Source organism: Acipenser ruthenus, chromosome 13 (genome assembly GCF_902713425.1).
Source record: "Acipenser ruthenus chromosome 13, fAciRut3.2 maternal haplotype, whole genome shotgun sequence".
Lineage (NCBI taxonomy): Eukaryota > Metazoa > Chordata > Actinopteri > Acipenseriformes > Acipenseridae > Acipenser > Acipenser ruthenus.
Genome location: NC_081201.1, coordinates 511,201 through 527,635, shown reverse-complemented (window position 1 = coordinate 527,635; position 16,435 = coordinate 511,201). Strand labels below are relative to the sequence as shown.

The following is a 16,435-nucleotide window of genomic DNA, read 5'->3' as shown; positions in this document are numbered from 1 at the left end:
AAAAGACTTGTAAAGGTATCACTGCTCCGACATAAAATACTGAAAATACATTACAGTGTTTACAATTCTGAACCCCAATTGCTTTGAATTTCTCACCCTAATAGAATCTAGCACTCTTAAATCAGCAACTAGCATTTTCCTAATCAAATATCTCCAAACAAACAGTAATCCCATTGCTTTAATAAAATATTTAAATTGTTTCAGTTACATTAATTAGCCTACATTAACAGTGTCTTGATCAAAGCTGATACATACAACTGAAACGCTGACCTGATTAAAAGTACAGACCTGGATCAGTCTGAACAATTAATTCTCTATTTCATAAAACAAACACAAAACAAAAACTCTGTCTGACTCTGTATGAAGAGGTGCCGGCAATAAAAAACAAGTCCGCAAGAGATTCGTTTCCTGGAAACCACAGGAAGAGACAACTCTTTGTTGCTGGTTTTCCGGGATCCCTGATCCTAAATGACCCTGACGACTGTAGCATTAATCTTACTCTGCTTATTGAGAACAGGAACCCAGGCGTTCCGTCGCAGACTCCCGTGAAGCAGAATCGGAGCTTCCAGTAAAACAGGAGCTCCCAGATGAAGGTGATGAGGCTGAGGGCCATGGCCGCAGCGAGCATGTAGAAGACCCCGGCCATGTTGTCGACGTCCAGCTGGCTGCTCATCACTTCGTTCTTCTCATGGTGGCAGATGCCAGTCAGCCACTGGGCCTCCAGCTCCTCCATCTCACCTACAGGAAAGCAAAAAGATGTACACGTTGAGTACATTGCAACTATGTACAATAGCGTTGTAATTATGTGTGAGGCTACGATTTTGGCTCAGTAAATTCTAGTACATTTCATAAGCGAAGTGTGGCAAAAAGAATTCACAGGAATCAACATACACAATAGCTTTTAAATAGTACGTCAAAAACAACAATATAAAGACCACTGCTTTTGACTAATGGTTTAAATGTTACTTTAGGAGTACAAAACTTTCAGACCGACATCATTTCTGCTCTGAATTGAGGGTCTCCAGCCGTGTGTGACAAGTCGTAATGACGTCACCTACAATCCTGCGATTGGAAAAGCATACAGCCTTAAAAGATTGTCAATCCTTTCACCTGTCATTCTAAAATACCTAAAATATCTCTCATTGTCACATACCCGCATCTCTCTAATTAATGTAAAAAACTCTCCCTTTCCGGTTCTCTGTTGGTTGAGAGGATGGATGTACCAACGACGTCGCTTTTGATATTTTTTTTAAACCTCTTGTATACTTAAATGTCAGTTTATCCAATTTGGCGAATGCAGTCTGTAGTTAAAGTATGAACAGTAGCTGCGACCACTTTGCGTTGTCAAAAGTGCTGCAACACGATGCGTCCTTCGATCAGCAAACAGTGAAGCTGCACAGCTTTCTGCGCCTGACGTGTCTTATTCATCTGGGACAGAAGTATGAACCAGGCTTCATACGATTGTGAACCAGCATGTTGTAAAGCCTCTGTAACTCGGTTACCTTCTGTTCTTTTGTCTTTACACAAAACAGCTCACTCACAATTTTTTTTAGTATTTTAGCTATCACCCATTCACATGCTTGCTTGCTCATCTATCTTATTCGCTGACCTACATAGCTACACGTAAATGCTGCGTGCATACACCACCAAATAATTTGCAGAACTCGCAGGTTTGCATTTCAGTCCATGACATACTGCATTTTTAAAGGAAATAAAGGAAGTGCCGAATCAAAAGTGTTTTTACATCCAATTCCAAGATTTCACAGACTTTATTCAAATCCGCAATTTTCACGATTTCCGTGACTTCGTGACCTCCGTGACAAAATCGTAGCCTTAATTACGTGTAAGTGCTATGTAAATACTGAAACTGGTACCGAAGACATCTCTACCAGCTGCAGCAGCAGCATCAAATCTGACATTATCCCTGTCTCAGAAAGTGCTGAATGGAAACAAACCCCTGTTATTCATCAAGGTCCCTACTACCTTATTACCGGCCCACATCCTGTCAATAATCTTGAAATACGATGCCTAACAAAACCTTGATTTACACCCATCTGCTCTGCATTCCAGTGCAGGCTAAAAGAGGTGGGATAAATAAATGAATGTGGACACGTGGAGTGCGCAAATCCATTCTTCAACAAAAGACACATTGATTTAGTTTGCAATACAGTATGCGATTGTGCAGCCTGGAATATATCTCAGCTTTCTCTTATAATCCCATTATAAAAGTTTAGTGTTGTAAATTCCCATGGTTATGTTATGCATTTGCCAAGTCCTGTGCCTTATTATCCTCTGAGATCAAACTGCATGCAATGCATCAAATTATTCTAAAGTTACAATTTGCAGGCGTAAACCCTTAAATGAGTTTGCTGGAACATCACCATGACATGTACAGACTTTACGGTTTACAGACTGCCTGAACACTGGCACAGCAGCTATACTACTATAGAGCTATAGTACAGTGTGATTGTCCTAGATAAAGGCTAAAGAAAGGCTGCTTGTGCCAGATACAGTACTAGATACAGACTTCTTGACGATGCAGTAAAACCCCATCAGTAAAGACTGAGTGGGTGGGAGGAAGGATTTCTGTATTTGCATGCATTGGATCCTGTGTCTTTGGCACTGGTGTGTGAATCATAACCTCCAGGCAACTGGGAGATTCTTGAGCCCACTCCTGTGAGCAAATTAAACCAGACTTACCATCTCCCACCAGGGCCAGCAGAGCAAGATCCACCTGCCGTTTCCAGAAGGAGCCCTTCTGCAGAGCGATCCCGTAGCCTGTGGTTGCAAAGACATAGCCGCTGCCAATGGTAACCAGCTTACAGCCCTCGTCTCTCCCAGCCATGTAGTTTAAAACAGCCGCATCATATATGAATGCATCCAGCTTTCTGCAACGAAACAAACGCAACGTGTTAAAACGCCATTCTGAGTCACTGAGTCCTTTTGATGCTTTGAAAGATACGGACCGAAAAAAAAAACAACAAAAAAAACACTGCAGGTCACTGAAGTTAAGTTTTGTGTCGGCTTTATTTGTCATACAAAACGTTAAATAGAACTGCATATCAGCAGTATTCCGTTTGCCTTTCTTTTCAGTACAATAGATTAATGGGTTTGAACATGTTGCAAATGCCATGTTAGCTTTTAGGTCATCATTTTCTAAGGCTTTTTGAGGCTTTTATAGTCATTTTTCATTGATACGTTTCAACTTTTAAACATATCATGTGTAAATTGTTGTGCACAACATACAGTATGTAAGTACACAATTGTATCAGAAATGGATTAGGGTTAGGGGGGTTGGGGGGTTGGGGTTAGGGTTAGGGGGGTTGGGGTTAGGTTCAGGGCATTGCTTCCATGTGCTTGCTGGAAAGGAATCAGCAGGTTCCGAGCATTGCTTCCATGTGCTTGCTGGAAAGGAATCAGCAGGTTCCGAGCATTGCTTCCATGTGCTTGCTGGAAAGGAATCAGCAGGTTCAGAGCATTGCTTCCATGTGCTTGCTGGAAAGGAATCAGCAGGTTCAGAGCATTGCTTCCATGTGCTTGCTGGAAAGGAGAGGGTGACCTTGCAATCCCTGCTCAGAGGCCTTTATTTTCATTAGGATTTTCAGTGCTCTGATTGCTCTGTTTTTCTGCCCAACGATGTGTTCATTATTTATAATTTACTTCAATCGTGTTTTGAGATTTAAACAGGCAGATGCACATAAACACTTGCACCCTGCGTGCCAACAAAAATAGTGGTGAAAAAAAATATGCACATATATATATATATATATATATATATATATATATATATATATATATATACATATACATATATATACACTGTATCGATATATAAAGATCCCTGTTATTCAATATATAGGACTCCCTTGCAATGGATGTAGCCCATCAGTATCTATATAAGAAGGTGGCTGAGTGTGGATTTGGCTGTAGTTGCCTCGAATCACTGAATATATGTGGGATGATCAAAAGGGAAGTGCTTCCATCAGAAGGACCTCATTAATCAAGTATATCAGTATAAGGCTGCAGAGCTAGCTCTCTAGTGGACTGGTTCAGTAAGACGTCAGTCTCTGAGTCATGACAGGTCGCATCCAAACCTTCTCTGCTTAATTCAATGGGCGGAGACTGAAGCAAAAATCCAATTTGGTGGACAGCATCATTTTTTTTTTTTTATTATGGTGATCGTTACCCTCAGTGATTCCTAGAGACAACCGAGTTACTTTCACTGCACTGTACATGTATGTAATCAAGCTATAATGAATGTAATGATTGGTCCGGTCCACAGCTTGGAATGACGCAAACTGCTGAGAAATGTCAAATCTGTGGTCACTGAGTCATGTTGCGGCATTAGTAACACCTGTCAACACTGTCTATTTCAGACTCTTATTTTTCTCAGTCCAATTTATGAAAGCACTGGGTTTGTCAAAAAATTATATCAATGCGGTTGACAAGGCATTGCACTGTAGTCGGGTGCCTACTGTTCATATTCTAATATATTTAGTAAACATCAGTGGGTTTGGAAGCGGCTAGCGTACGTTCACCTGAAATAGTTTTGATTTCTGCAACACAATTCACGAGGATGGCATTTTCTAAGAACATGATTTATTATTATTATTATTATTATTATTATTATTATTATTATTATTACTATTATTATTATTAATGAAAGTATAGTATCTGATAGAACAAATGTACACAAATGGATGTCAATGGGGATTGGTGGAAGCCTTCATCTTTGTTGTGCTTATTTAAGGCAGAATTCTAAATACCTGCAGGATTCTAAATACCAGAGGCACAGTAGAAGATGCATTGCAGTGATACATTATAAAAAGAACCTGAGGCATTCACTGTACTGTATGAAGGGCTCTGGGCAGCCCTGTTCTAGGAATAATTTGTTCTAGAAATAATAATAGTTTGTCAACGGATATTCATGTTGAGTTGTCTAATATGTAAAGCTGAGGGAACATGAAGCCACTTTGTGGCTTGGGACTTGGTTCTAGGACACTCGGTTTCAGACCACAGGAATTTTCAGACAGAGTTACAAAAGAACAAGGTATAAAATATCCTAAACGGAAAAGAAGAGTACTCTACAGCGACTGACACAGCAATGTGGTTGCACCAGAATGGCACTAACAAAACATGACAAATCCGCTCAAGCACATGTGTACGAATACTGCTGTAATACTTCGGGACATCGCAAGGTATTTCCGCGTGACCGAGGGAAAGTAGAGCCAGCTTCATTATTTGAATCCCCTACCACAGAACGGCAGTCCAACGGCACCCCAGCAGCACATGCATACTGAACTATATAGTGAGGATTATGCCTTAAAGTATGAATAAATAAATAATAAGAATAAGAATAATAATGAGTTTGTGTTGCATCAAAACCATATGCACAGAAATGACCTACTTGAGATGTTTGAGGTCAGGTGGAAAAAGACTGGGAAAGGTATACCGTGAATGCACATGCACAGTGCGCAGGTCCTGTCTCTTAGTAGGGCTCTATTGGCAAATCTAAAAGCACAAGAACATAGGGAAGAAAGAGCCATGTGGTTCAGGCTCCACTGAGATGAGGGTAACTAGCTCAGATGATTTATTTATTATTATTTATTCATTTATTCATTTATTTTAACTTTGCCTCGTGAGTGTCACATGCTTGTGAAAAGAAAGAACTAGGCCAGCTGAAATCTGCAGCAGAAAGAGTGAGCACACAAACATCTATCCACACAGAGCCCTAGATTCAAATCTTTCACTCCTCGGAGACAGAGAGAGACTCAGAGTCACCAGGGCTTTCCTTTATAGTTGTTATTCTGAAGCAGCAATCAGTGTTTGCAGGGCTGGCATGTGGGTGTCTTCTACAGAAAAAAAATAAATCCTCACGTCACAATGTCATTGCGGGAGTGGATCAATTCAAATCCCTTCCATTCATCACATGGAGCTGTGGGCTGCAGCAGTGCCAGGGTAGGCAGCTGTTCCTTAGACTTCTCAAGACCTCAGCAATCCTGGTACAGCATAGCTTGTCATGTTGGCACCGTCCCGTTTCTGAATTGTTCATATTGGCATGTAATAAAGAAATAAAAACAGGACGTGGGTAGTGCAGCGCGAAGATCGACAATCCAAGAAAAACTATTGGGAACGTCTGCAGGAAGTTTACACTGAACAATCCTTTCCAAATAGATTTGCAAATCCTTTCACTTAGATGCACTGTACTGTATTGTTATGAATCAGGTAAGATCTTCATTTCATAAAAATGTATTCTCCACATGGTGTTGTTGTTATTATTCAATACAACAAAGTCTCATCATTTCCATGCAATAAGAAACTGCAATGACAAGAAAGGAAAACGCAAACCCAAGAGGACCTGGGTTCTGCACAAACAAAAAGATGTCAATGAGCTTTAATGAACAAAGAGGTCATAGTTCACAAAAGCAACTGGAATACCAGGATGTACCGTACTCTGTCACTGCAGTTCCCAAGAGGCTGATGATAACTCTAGAGAAAGCCATGTGGAAAGCACTGGCCTGCACTGTTCACTTACTGGCTCCAGCAGCTCAGAGGTTAACCTCACGGTGTGATCTAAGAGCTGTAACAAAGTGCCTAGTTTAGGGTAGACGGCTTCACGGTGTGATCTAAGCGTTGTAAGGAAGTTTAGAGTTTACAGCAGACAGTATGTGGAGCTCAAGCTAGATTGGGCCCTGTGTGGATCAAACTAAATAGATCATGTTTTTCTAGGCCAAGCTACAAAAATAACAATAGCAGGGAAAAGGACATTATAAAAATAAACTTGGACCAGTCTGACGGCAAGAGGCATTAACTGTATCAAGGGCACTGGGCAGCTCTGTTCTACAAATAATATTGTCAGTTCATAATAACTGATGTTGTATTATCTGACCTGTCCATCTAAAAACACTGAGATGATTTGTGTGTCACTTGAAACGTTGCTACTTCTGTCTGCTGTAAAAAAAAAAAAAAATACACATACATACATACATACACTGGTAATAAAGGACATCCCTCTACTTGCAGCTTATATGAGATATTATAAAAAGAGCAAATCACTAAATGAGGGGTGCATTAATTTAAAAAAGTCTGATTTTTTATTAAAAAAAAAAAAAATGAATGCATACACTTCAGAGAAATATGCCTGCAGTCAATTCTGATGCTGCTGCTAATGATGTTTTTATGTATTTGTATTATGTATTATTTTTTCGTGTTGCCATGGTTGTTCGACGATGGTCTGCTGTCTGCTGATTTGGTACCAACGTCAGAGCCGTTGACAGAACCAAATGAGATGCAAAATCTACGTTGTGTTTTTCCTGGATAAATATTTTAATAAATGCAACTAAAAAAATAAATTAAGTAAAAGAGAATTCACACTCACTTTAACTGTATGGAAAAAAAGAAATCAAGTATGTGAAAAAGAACAGTGAAGCCCCCCTACCCGGTCTTGAGGCTGACCAGGGCGTCCTGCACGCCTCTCTGGTGATATTTCACCATGTACTGGTGCATGTCGGGGTAGTTGTTTCGAATGTTCCTTTCGGTGCTTCCATTGGGAACAGTACCAAACCGGAAGGGAGGAGAGTAGTCATAGGGTCTCTGAAACTGTTTAGACAAAAGCATTTAGTGCTGTAACCATGAGCAATCATTTACAATACAATACAATGCAATACAATACAATGCAATGCAATGCAACACAGTTTGCTTTCACATAGTGCTCTTCATGCAGAGCATCCCAGGGCGCTTTACAGTAAAAACTCCATTGGCCAATCAGTCCAGCTCAAAAATAAGCGAGCTCAAACAAATAGGTTTTTAAAGCTGATTTAAAAGACTCGACTGTTCCAGAATTCCTCATATGAATTGGGAGTTCCACAGGCAGGGAGCAGAGTGACTAAAGGTAGCTCCTCGCCCCTCCGGATTTTACACGACTTCTAAGAAATACAAAAAGTTCAGCATTCGCTTATCTCAGGGTGGGACCAGGAGCATGAGTCCCTGTAAATATAAAGACTGAAAACCATGAAGGGCCTTATAAGAAGTAGGCAGAATGTGACTGTGCTGCATTGCAAAACTCCATACCAATACTTTAACGTTTTAATTATTATTTGAATATGTATTATTTACTCTGTTGCAAAAATAATGTGTATGGTCTCTTAAGCCCCTTATTTTCCTGTCTGGACCCTCCTGGTCATGTGACTAGGAGGGTGTGTATAAAAGCCAGCATTTCCAGGCAGTGAGCAGCAGAGAACAGGCAGCTTCATGTTTGAGACAGTTTGTTTGAGTGCTGTTTTGTTTAACTCGTGTGTGTGTGTGCAAGGGGTGAAGCAGCTGAACCTGCTCCTACACAATCCTACTGAAGTGTACTGTTGCTGAAAACTCTGCTTGTCCTGATTCCAATCTAGCACAGTTTCCTGAACCACACGTTTGATTTCAATCATAAAAACATTCTTTACGTTAAAGCTTTGTGTGCAAGAAAACCGGTATACGATAATACCATTACCTTCTGACTTAAAGAATAGAAGTCATCCTTACATCGATGTGAACTCTAATTGTAAGCCTGCTTGCATAACCTCTTTCCCAGGCACTGGGTATTTGAAATAAACAATTAAACAACGACGCATTGCCACAGCGTTTTTTGAATACACAACATAGTTTGTAAATACATTAGTTCCAATCCAGACCAGGCAATATCTGAAACCTCCTCTTTGTCATTATTTATTTATGTCAATGTTTTGCTTCCGAAACTGAATCTATGAACAAAAACAACTAGTTGGTGCTTAATAATAATTGTCCCTCAGCTAGGAACTGTCTCCATTGTCAGTACTGTGAAGAGTTAATGAAAAGATTAGATGTTCAAAAATATGATTCTGAGGGCAGCTGTGCAAAGCATGCTGTTATCTGGCTGCTATCAGGGAAAGAATGTCTTATTGCCTGAGAAAGTGTCAATAAAACTGACCTGGTGCAAGAAACACACAGCAGAGATATCATTGCTTAATTTCTGTTAATACCTAGTGGCCTCATGATTAAGCTGTAAAAGTGTGACTTTTGAATATTGGAATCAATAAAGGAAACGTGTTCAATTTTGCTTGAATCCTTGTTGTGTGCGCTCCTTCACCCACAGATACATAAATAATGTCATTTTCTTTCAATATCATTTAGCAGGAAAGGCTAATGCATACGGCTCTGAAGACTAACACTCACCTTATTGTCACTGAGCCCCGTCACCTGGTCAACAAACTCCTCTTGGATCATGAAGGCTGCCAGGTTAGCAGTGTAGCTGGCCAGAAAGATGACAGCAAAGAAAGCCCAGACCGAAACCATGATTTTACTGGCCGTTCCTTTGGGGTTCTGCACCGGCACAGAGTTATTAAACACCAGTCCCCAGAGCAGCCATACCGCTTTTCCAATGGTGAACGATGGGCCGTGGGGGTCTGCAGAAAACAAACATGCATACAACATCAAGACACGGGATTCAGAATCACAGCTAGGACTGTCCGTGGTACATAATGATGTGAACAGAAACAGAGGATACACCTACTGTAGTACGACACTAAAGAGGTATGAACATGTACAGTGGATGGCAGAAGCCCCAGCACTTTGGCTGATTAGCTGGGAGCTTGTGTAAAGACACTGCCGACAGGTTAGTGTTGACGTCCCTGCTAAAGACCTGCTAATGAATATTTCAACATCTGTTGGAGGTTGGAGGCTTTTCGTTGTATTGAATTAATGTGGGTCTGTCGCTGGGATCCTGGCTGGCATGTAGCATAGGCCTGTCTTTTCCAATTATCAGAATGGAGGACAATTTAACTTCAGATACACGTGAACAGAGAGCGTTGTTAAACCTGGGAATGACAAACCGTAATGAGTTTCAAAGCTATAAATGACTTAACAAAAAGCGAGAGAACTCTCTCACAAAACTGAAATTACTTTGTAATTATTTTGTACTTGAATTACTTGAATACAAATTGCACTAAATTGCTTAGATCACTTATATTCAGAACAACTATTAACGGCTGTTCATTATTTTCAATTACTAGCCCTGCTGAATAGGCACATTGTCGATTAATTCTGTGAACGAGCTTGTTCTATTATTTATTTATTTCGTATTCTCCACTTCAGTGGTTGTTAGAGGGACCTCATTCAGGACTCACTAGAATGGAGTTTATCTTGGTGAGTGACTGTCGCACACACTCTTGGTGCTTCACAAAACAGCTGCCAGAAAGGTGCTTCTGCACTTCTGCAGTGCACAGATTCAAATGGGATAAAGGAATCCTCTACGGATTAACTAAATTCACAACTGAGCGACTTCCATGGGGGAAAGTTGGAGAGCATTGCCAAGTTACAGATTGTTTTATTTATATATATATATATATATATATATATATATATATATATATATATATATATAATATCTTGTCATCTCTCCGATAGCTTGGACCGATTCTTTTTTTTTTCCTTCATTCTTACCGTTTAAAGCATTGTGAAGATCTAAATATAGCACTTTACTGTCTGGAAAATAAACACGTACACCTGCTTCTGATTCAGTGCATTTGCAATGGTATTTATCTTGCTATGCCACATGATCATGTATAGACTCTGCCACCTTTTGTGCAGTTTGGGGCAGTTTTTTTACACAACAAGCAGAACCCGGACTTCTTGTTAAACAGCAAGGAGCCAGTCCTCTGTCCTTCCAGTTTCTTACTTGTGGCTCTTCCATGGTTGTCAAGGTGCAGCTACTGAGCAGTTTATGCCAAAACAGGAATCGCTCCAGTATATTTTGGTAAATGCACTCTAATGAATACAAAGTCATGTTATGCATGGTATCCAGTAACTGGCCAGGCATCCAGCCACCACAACATGGAGATGGCCTAATGATAGACAGACAAGTTGCTCAAAAAGATGCTGAGGTGAATACATTAAATGGGGATCATGAATGCAGCAGACTAGAGCCTATTTAAAATCCTATCTATATAATAAAAAGCTTACCTCTGCCTTGCGCTAGATTCCTGTTGAAGCCCATGGGGCTGACGTACTCGAATATGAAGACAGCCATGGCTGTGACAATGAGCAGCATGACGAACATCATCACCCACACTGAAGCACTGAAGGGTTCTGTGGAGGAAACAGAGAACAGCAGTCAAGAGAGCGAGCCCCAGCACTGACACCAGCGAACCCCAGCACTGACACGAGTGAAGAGAGCGAACCCCAGCACTGCAGTCAAGAGAGTGAACCCCAGCACAGACACTAGTGAAGAGAGCGAACCCCAGCACTGACACCAGTGAAGAGAGTGAACCCCAGCACTAACACCAGTGAAGAGAGCGAACCCCAGCACTGACACCAGTGAAGAGAGTGAACCCCAGCACTGACACCAGTGACGAGCGCGAACCCCAGCACAGACACCAGTGAAGAGAGCGAACCCCAGCACTGACACCAGTGAAGAGAGCGAACCCCAGCACTGACACCAGTGAAGAGAGTGAACCCCAGCACTGACACCAGTGAAGAGAGCGAGTGCTTATAAAGGGTACCCTCTGTTGAAGTTTATACTATTGCTTTTTAAACTTATTTTCAGGATTTATTGAAAATAAGTGAATCTACCATATTACCTTTTTCATGTAGCTTTACTAACTCTAACCCTGACTCTAACCCTAACCCTAAATTGAACTTAAGTGCTACAAAGGGTCATTAAAATGCATACAGTAGTAAAACTGCCCTTTACGTTCAGAAAAGCACCTAGAAAAGCAGATGGGGAAACCGTCCCGTTACTTCTTGGCACCATGACGCTTATCCCGGTTTCAACGAAGGGGACTGAAAAGTCAATGACCTCGGAGCGCTCTTCGTTGATCGTGAGAGACCCCACAGCCATGACAGCACGCTTGTTGACCACCTGTGCAAAACACATTTTTTTTAAACTTAGACAAAAAAAACTAAACCCAGTAAAGTAATAAACTAATAAAAAAAAAACCTCCACTTACTTCACCAACCATTCCATTCCACACATGGTTGATCTTTTTACCATGCTTCCCATTCATCACCAAGTAAAGGTCATAGGTGAACTTCACGGCCTTGGCGATCTTCTTCAGGATGTCGATGCAGAATCCTTTGCAGCATTTCTTAACGTAGGTTCCTTCATTCGTTGTGTTGCTGCCAAGGAGAGAAATACATGTTAGCGCCATTCCAAAGAAGAGGCTACGATTGCAAAAAAAGGGGCTATCGATTCCAAAAAAAAGAAACAGGGCTACTTTACTTTCGAGTTCCAAGAGGTGTTGAAAACACTGGAATACATAAATACATAAACAAATAGTATGCTGTTTCAAAGAAATACTTAGCAATCTCTTATAAAATTTCACCACTGGTAAATCTGCACAGTAGTTTGTTTTTTTCTCATGGTTATACTACACATTTACCATCGTTCTCCATGGTTTGGCATGCCATGGTTTTTGTCATACCTCTCTGGGCTTTACAGTGCTTACCTATGCTTTTTCTATGCTGTATTACATTTTGCAAGGTTTTTACTATGGGGAACCATTTATAGGGTTAAATTGTTCTGAGATTGAAGAACTGAAGACCTGTATTTAAACAGTGTTAGGAAATCAATAGGAATCGTGACCTTATTCACCAGCCTATTCTGACAAAGATATTTCTCAATCCACTCACATAATCAATGGGGTCTGGCTTTATATCGTCATCTACAGTAACTATTATGCTCCACTGCATATGTTCTGATACGACCCACACTGGTGGAAATCAGGATTTAGCGGATTATCAGGCACATTTTACAATTTAGATGGATCTAATGACCACCTTGTTCTTTCTCCCCTTCTGAATAGAGTGAATGCTAACATGTAGGTATAAAATCCTGCTTTCTTAAGAGCCTACCACCTGCCACTGTTTCTCATGAGCTTTCAGTAAATTACCAAGTAAGCTCCACTTGTGAGTCTTGTATTAAAGGGCTCCACCATGAAGCATGTTTATCTCAGTCTGAGTGCTTCACATCACAGCCAGGCTGTCCTTCTTGAGATCAGAGACCTTACGACTCTGCAGTACTTTTATTGCATCGCAGTGACACATCAGCATCATTTGATTATTGTTTTTTTTCCTAGAAATTCCGTTAAGCCCTTAATCCAATTTGTCCAAATTTTGATAACTCAAAAAAAAAAAAAGAGATATCTGTGGGAAGCAGGAGACGAATGCAGCACACTCTATATGCATAGACAAATTTGTATTTCTATGCATCTATCTGTTTTTATATACCTTTAGGCAAAGGAAATGAGGTTGTTTCTAAGATTCTTCATTGAACATCTGCTGTTAAATGTAGAATTGGAAAACCCCAGATTATCAACAGACCCCATCTTCAGAAAGTTATAGGAACAGGTAGCTCTGATGCAGAATTTTAAATAAGGAGATAATGTAGTGATTTGTTCCGTCAGTTCAATAAGACACGGGGGTCAACTATAAAGGTTGTTGGCAAATACTGAATCCATTGCAAATTGCTTATTTAGCCAGGTTAACGATCAAATAAAAAATATTTGATCTGTGCTTATTTCATTAAAGGGGGACTTTAACTTAACTGAATTTGCTACTGCTATAATCCTCCCTGAGGTGAATCAATGGTTATATCGTTATACACACAACATGATAATAAAATTACACTTGGACAAACAGCGTCTGCTTGAGCTGCAGGACCCCAAAGTGCTGTGGTCCATTCAGGATTCCACACTGTTGCAAACAAAGAAGCTTTCTGTGCAGCCGCTGTGGGATTCAGAATGCATGTGCTGCCGCGCTGCAGAGAGGAAGCTCAGAAAGAGGGCCGCTGTTCTGTCTGACAGACTGCTTTCAAAACGGTGGCTGAAACAGTGTCAGAAATTATCTTTCCGACTCAGCAAAAATCCCTATTTAAAATCAATCTGTTCCCTCAGCAGTATTTCTGACGCACTCAATACATTCCCTCGGTGCTGTGGGCCGTTCTTTCCAAGCCCACTCAAGGAGATTGTGTCTGCTGGGGGGGTTTTACTTTTGAAACACTAAGTAATTTCAGACGCTAGAATGCAGAGCAGCATGCCGCATACTGTTAAAAAAAATGTAAATAAAAAGATAGCTTTCTAGGACGATTGGATCCCTACTCGAATTTATTTTTCAGATTATGTGCAACCACAGGCTGGGTTCAGGACTGTATGTGTGGGGTCAGATATAATAATAATATTTTAGACAATTTTGCCACTTGAACATATTTAGCTGTTGTAGATTAAAGCAGATTTGAATTACACATGTCCCTTCCTGGACAGCACACTTTAGCCATAAATGTAGATGCCACAATTAGCTAGAATAAGTCATTTTCCAAACATTTGAACAGATCTAAATTATCCATTCCGCTGATGGCTAAACAGCTTTTATTCCAAAACTGACACAGACTACAAATAAACTGAAGTGACAAAACCTCATTACAATATCTAAATACAGCAACACATTGTCATGCTTTGATGCTACAAACTGGAAACAGGAGCCCTGCATTGCGGGCGGTGAAGGGCCCAGGCTGGAAACAGGAGCCCTGCATTGCGGGCGGTGAAGGGCCCAGGCTGGAAACAGGAGCCCTGCATTGCGGGCAGTGAAGGGCCCAGGCTGGAAACAGGAGCCCTGCATTGCAGGGGGTGAAGAGCCCAGGCTGGAAACAGGAGCCCTGCATTGCAGGGGGTGAAGGGCCCAGGCTGGAAACAGGAGCCCTGCATTGCAGGGGGTGAAGAGCCCAGGCTGGAAACAGGAGCCCTGCATTGCAGGGGGTGAAGGGCCCAGGCTGGAAACAGGAGCCCTGCATTGCGGGCGGTGAAGGGCCCAGGCTGGAAACAGGAGCCCTGCATTGCAGGCAGTGAAGGGCCCAGGCTGGAAACAGGAGCCCTGCATTGCAGGCGGTGAAGGACCCAGACTGGAAACAGGAGCCCTGCATTGCAGGCAGTGAAGGGCCCAGGCTGGAAACAGGAGCCCTGCATTGCGGGTGGTGAAGGGCCCAGGCTGGAAACAGGAGCCCTGCATTGCAGGGGGTGAAGAGCCCAGGCTGGAAACAGGAGCCCTGCATTGCGGGCGGTGAAGGGCCCAGGCTGGAAACAGGAGCCCTGCATTGCAGGCAGTGAAGGGCCCAGGCTGGAAACAGGAGCCCTGCATTGCGGGCGGTGAAGGGCCCAGGCTGGAAACGGGAGCCCTGCATTGCAGGGGATGAAGGGCCCAGGGCCTATAGAGCAGGTGGGGCAGGCAGAGGTGAAAGGTCAGCATGTGCATCTTGTGATGTGGGATCAGGAAGTACTCAGATAGCATCAGGTGGAAGAATGCCACCCTTACCTCAATCTGTTTTGTCAAATAAGTTTCATTGAAATATAAGTAGGTCTTTGCTTCAGGCTTTGTTTTTTTTGTCAGTAACTCACTACACTGTACAGTGCTCATGCCTGCAATTATATTGGTGCAATTCATCTTCTCTGAATGAGTGCTGCTTTCAGTTTGGGTTACTCAGTCAACTGTAAGATTTTCTCACTTGAGCCATGACATAGGGCTATATAAAGCAGTCGCTGATAGTTTATGTTACATGTGTATAATAATGGTGTGGTTTGCTCCTATACAACGTAGACAGCCGCAGGGAAGCACGGTCATGGTTAACTTGAGATCTGTGCTCTGGGAGATCTGTAGTAAAGGGTCTTTTTTTTTTGAGAGTTGTGACAAGCATGTTATAATAAGGTTAAAGGTCTGCAGGATACAGCAGGAAACCTTGTTTCTGTGTGGCTGTGGAATGGGAATGCTGGCAGCTGAGGCTGGAGATCAATACCCTGTGTGGGGCAGAGCAGAGAGTTATCTAATAAAGAAAGGGCTGCACACTCACTCCTGCTTGATGTGCTTCCGGCAGGGCACGGAGTTCCTCATGCAGGTCCCAGTGAGCTCGTCCACGTTCTCCACGATGACAAAGGGTGCCTCCTCCAAGGTGACGATGCTCAGGTGGTTGTCATCGGCCTCTGCATCCCCGAAGGAGTTGTACCGGGGCCACACGGGGTACTTCAGAGACAGGCTACTGTTCTCCCAGCGCCCCACCTGCAACACACACACGGCTATCTGTCATCACCCACAACTGGTAAACACTCGACACTGCCCCCCTGCAACACACACACGGCTATCTGTCATCACCCACAACTGGTAAACACTCGACACTGCCCCCCTGCAACACACACACGGCTATCTGTCATCACCCACAACTGGTGAACACTCGACACTGCCCTCCTGCAACACACACACACACACGTACACACACACACACACACATGAACACATGCACATGTACACATGCACACAAATGCACACACACACACCCCCACATGTACACAGGTTAATGTTAGCTGCCTTGTCAAAGTTCCCATGGGATGATAAATATTCCTCTGTTCCATCACACTGTTCTGCACTCAAGAGCCGGAGA

The 16,435-nt window shown here is 42.1% G+C and overlaps 1 protein-coding gene across 1 annotated transcript in view; it reads right to left on the bottom strand.

Annotated features, from left to right (window-relative positions):
• LOC117418402 (glutamate receptor ionotropic, NMDA 2A) overlaps positions 1-16,435 on the bottom strand; it is an 87,016-nt gene that overhangs the window by 11,057 nt on the left and 59,524 nt on the right. Inside the window, exons 6-13 of the mRNA XM_034926067.2 lie at positions 15,851-16,056; positions 11,964-12,132; positions 11,722-11,875; positions 10,978-11,103; positions 9,193-9,422; positions 7,439-7,599; positions 2,701-2,888; positions 500-738 (exon numbers count right to left, since the gene is read on the bottom strand). Of these exons, the coding sequence (XP_034781958.1) occupies positions 500-738; positions 2,701-2,888; positions 7,439-7,599; positions 9,193-9,422; positions 10,978-11,103; positions 11,722-11,875; positions 11,964-12,132; positions 15,851-16,056 (1,473 nt within the window). The remainder of the gene's footprint in view (positions 1-499; positions 739-2,700; positions 2,889-7,438; positions 7,600-9,192; positions 9,423-10,977; positions 11,104-11,721; positions 11,876-11,963; positions 12,133-15,850; positions 16,057-16,435) is intronic.